The sequence below is a fragment of the Carya illinoinensis genome, chromosome 8 (genome assembly GCF_018687715.1).
Source record: "Carya illinoinensis cultivar Pawnee chromosome 8, C.illinoinensisPawnee_v1, whole genome shotgun sequence".
In the NCBI taxonomy this organism is placed as follows: Eukaryota; Viridiplantae; Streptophyta; class Magnoliopsida; order Fagales; family Juglandaceae; genus Carya; species Carya illinoinensis.
The window spans coordinates 14,962,707-14,963,757 of NC_056759.1; the positions used below are offsets into that span (position 1 = coordinate 14,962,707).

The 1,051-nt window shown below is 38.2% G+C and overlaps 1 protein-coding gene across 1 annotated transcript; it reads right to left on the reverse strand.

Moving 5' to 3' along the window:
- Window positions 1-357: 357 nt before the first annotated feature.
- Window positions 358-672, reverse strand: LOC122274445 (disease resistance protein UNI-like). Its single transcript, XM_043083481.1, has one exon. It carries the CDS (start codon window positions 670-672, stop codon window positions 358-360), a length of 315 nt encoding a protein of 104 aa, XP_042939415.1.
- Between the last annotated feature and the right edge of the window lie 379 nt (window positions 673-1,051).

Consider the following 1,051-nt stretch of genomic DNA (forward strand, 5'->3'; position numbering starts at 1 on the left):
CCTTCAAGTTACGTAATAGTCTATATAGTCTATTCCTCGCATCTTCCAATGTGTTAATTCCATTAAATAAACCCAAACCATAACAGTATTTCAATAAGTCCAAACGGATATTAAAGCCGAACTAGCTATCAGCACAATGCAAAAATAAATATTGAAGCTCCTGACTTTCAAGATGTCTAAAACTCAACTCTATACAAGAGTATATAGTTGACTGCATTCTTATGAGATGTTCGGGACAAGGATGTCGTAGTTGCTATAAGTCATCCTTCTATTCACATAAATCCTTATTATTTAATACCTTAGAAACTGTTACAAGTGCAATAGACAGACCATCACACTCTTTAGCTATCTTAGTTTCTATAAATCGTAAATTCGGGTCTTTAACAGATCAGCTTCCATCTTCTCAAATATTTCCCATGCTTCTTTTTCGGGTAACACTTCAATTCCAAAATCCTTTTGGGTACCCATTTCACAAGATGATAAATCGCGCTGTCTGGATACCAGCACTACTTTGCATCCCTTACAAGGATCAATTCCTATTGCTTCCAAATCAAGTTTCTCCCATATATCATCTAGTATAACAAGTATCATTTTTTCTTTTATTGTTAACCTCTCCCATAGACGATTCGCTCTTCCGGGTGTTGTCTCTGCATCAAGCTTGAGATCTAGCATGTATACGATTTTTCCTTGAATTCATCTTGGGTCTTGGCTCTGCATCACATTTGCCCAAGCCACCTCATCGAATAGCTTATCTTCCTGGACTTGCCTGTCAACTTCTCTCATCAATGTAGTCTTTCTCACACCAGACATCCCCCATAAACCAATCACGTCGATAGTAGCATATCCAAGTGCCTCCTTAAGTCCCTTCATAGTTGGCATTCTTGACACAAACTCCATGCAATCCATGTATCTCGTAGTCACTATTCCTTTTGGAGCAAGACGGTATGAAATTCTGTCAAATTTGCCCTTTTCTAAGGCTTCACCGATAACTTTCACTAGATTTTTAGCCTTCCAACTTAGTTGATGTTGTAGCTTCAGGCACACCCCTTTA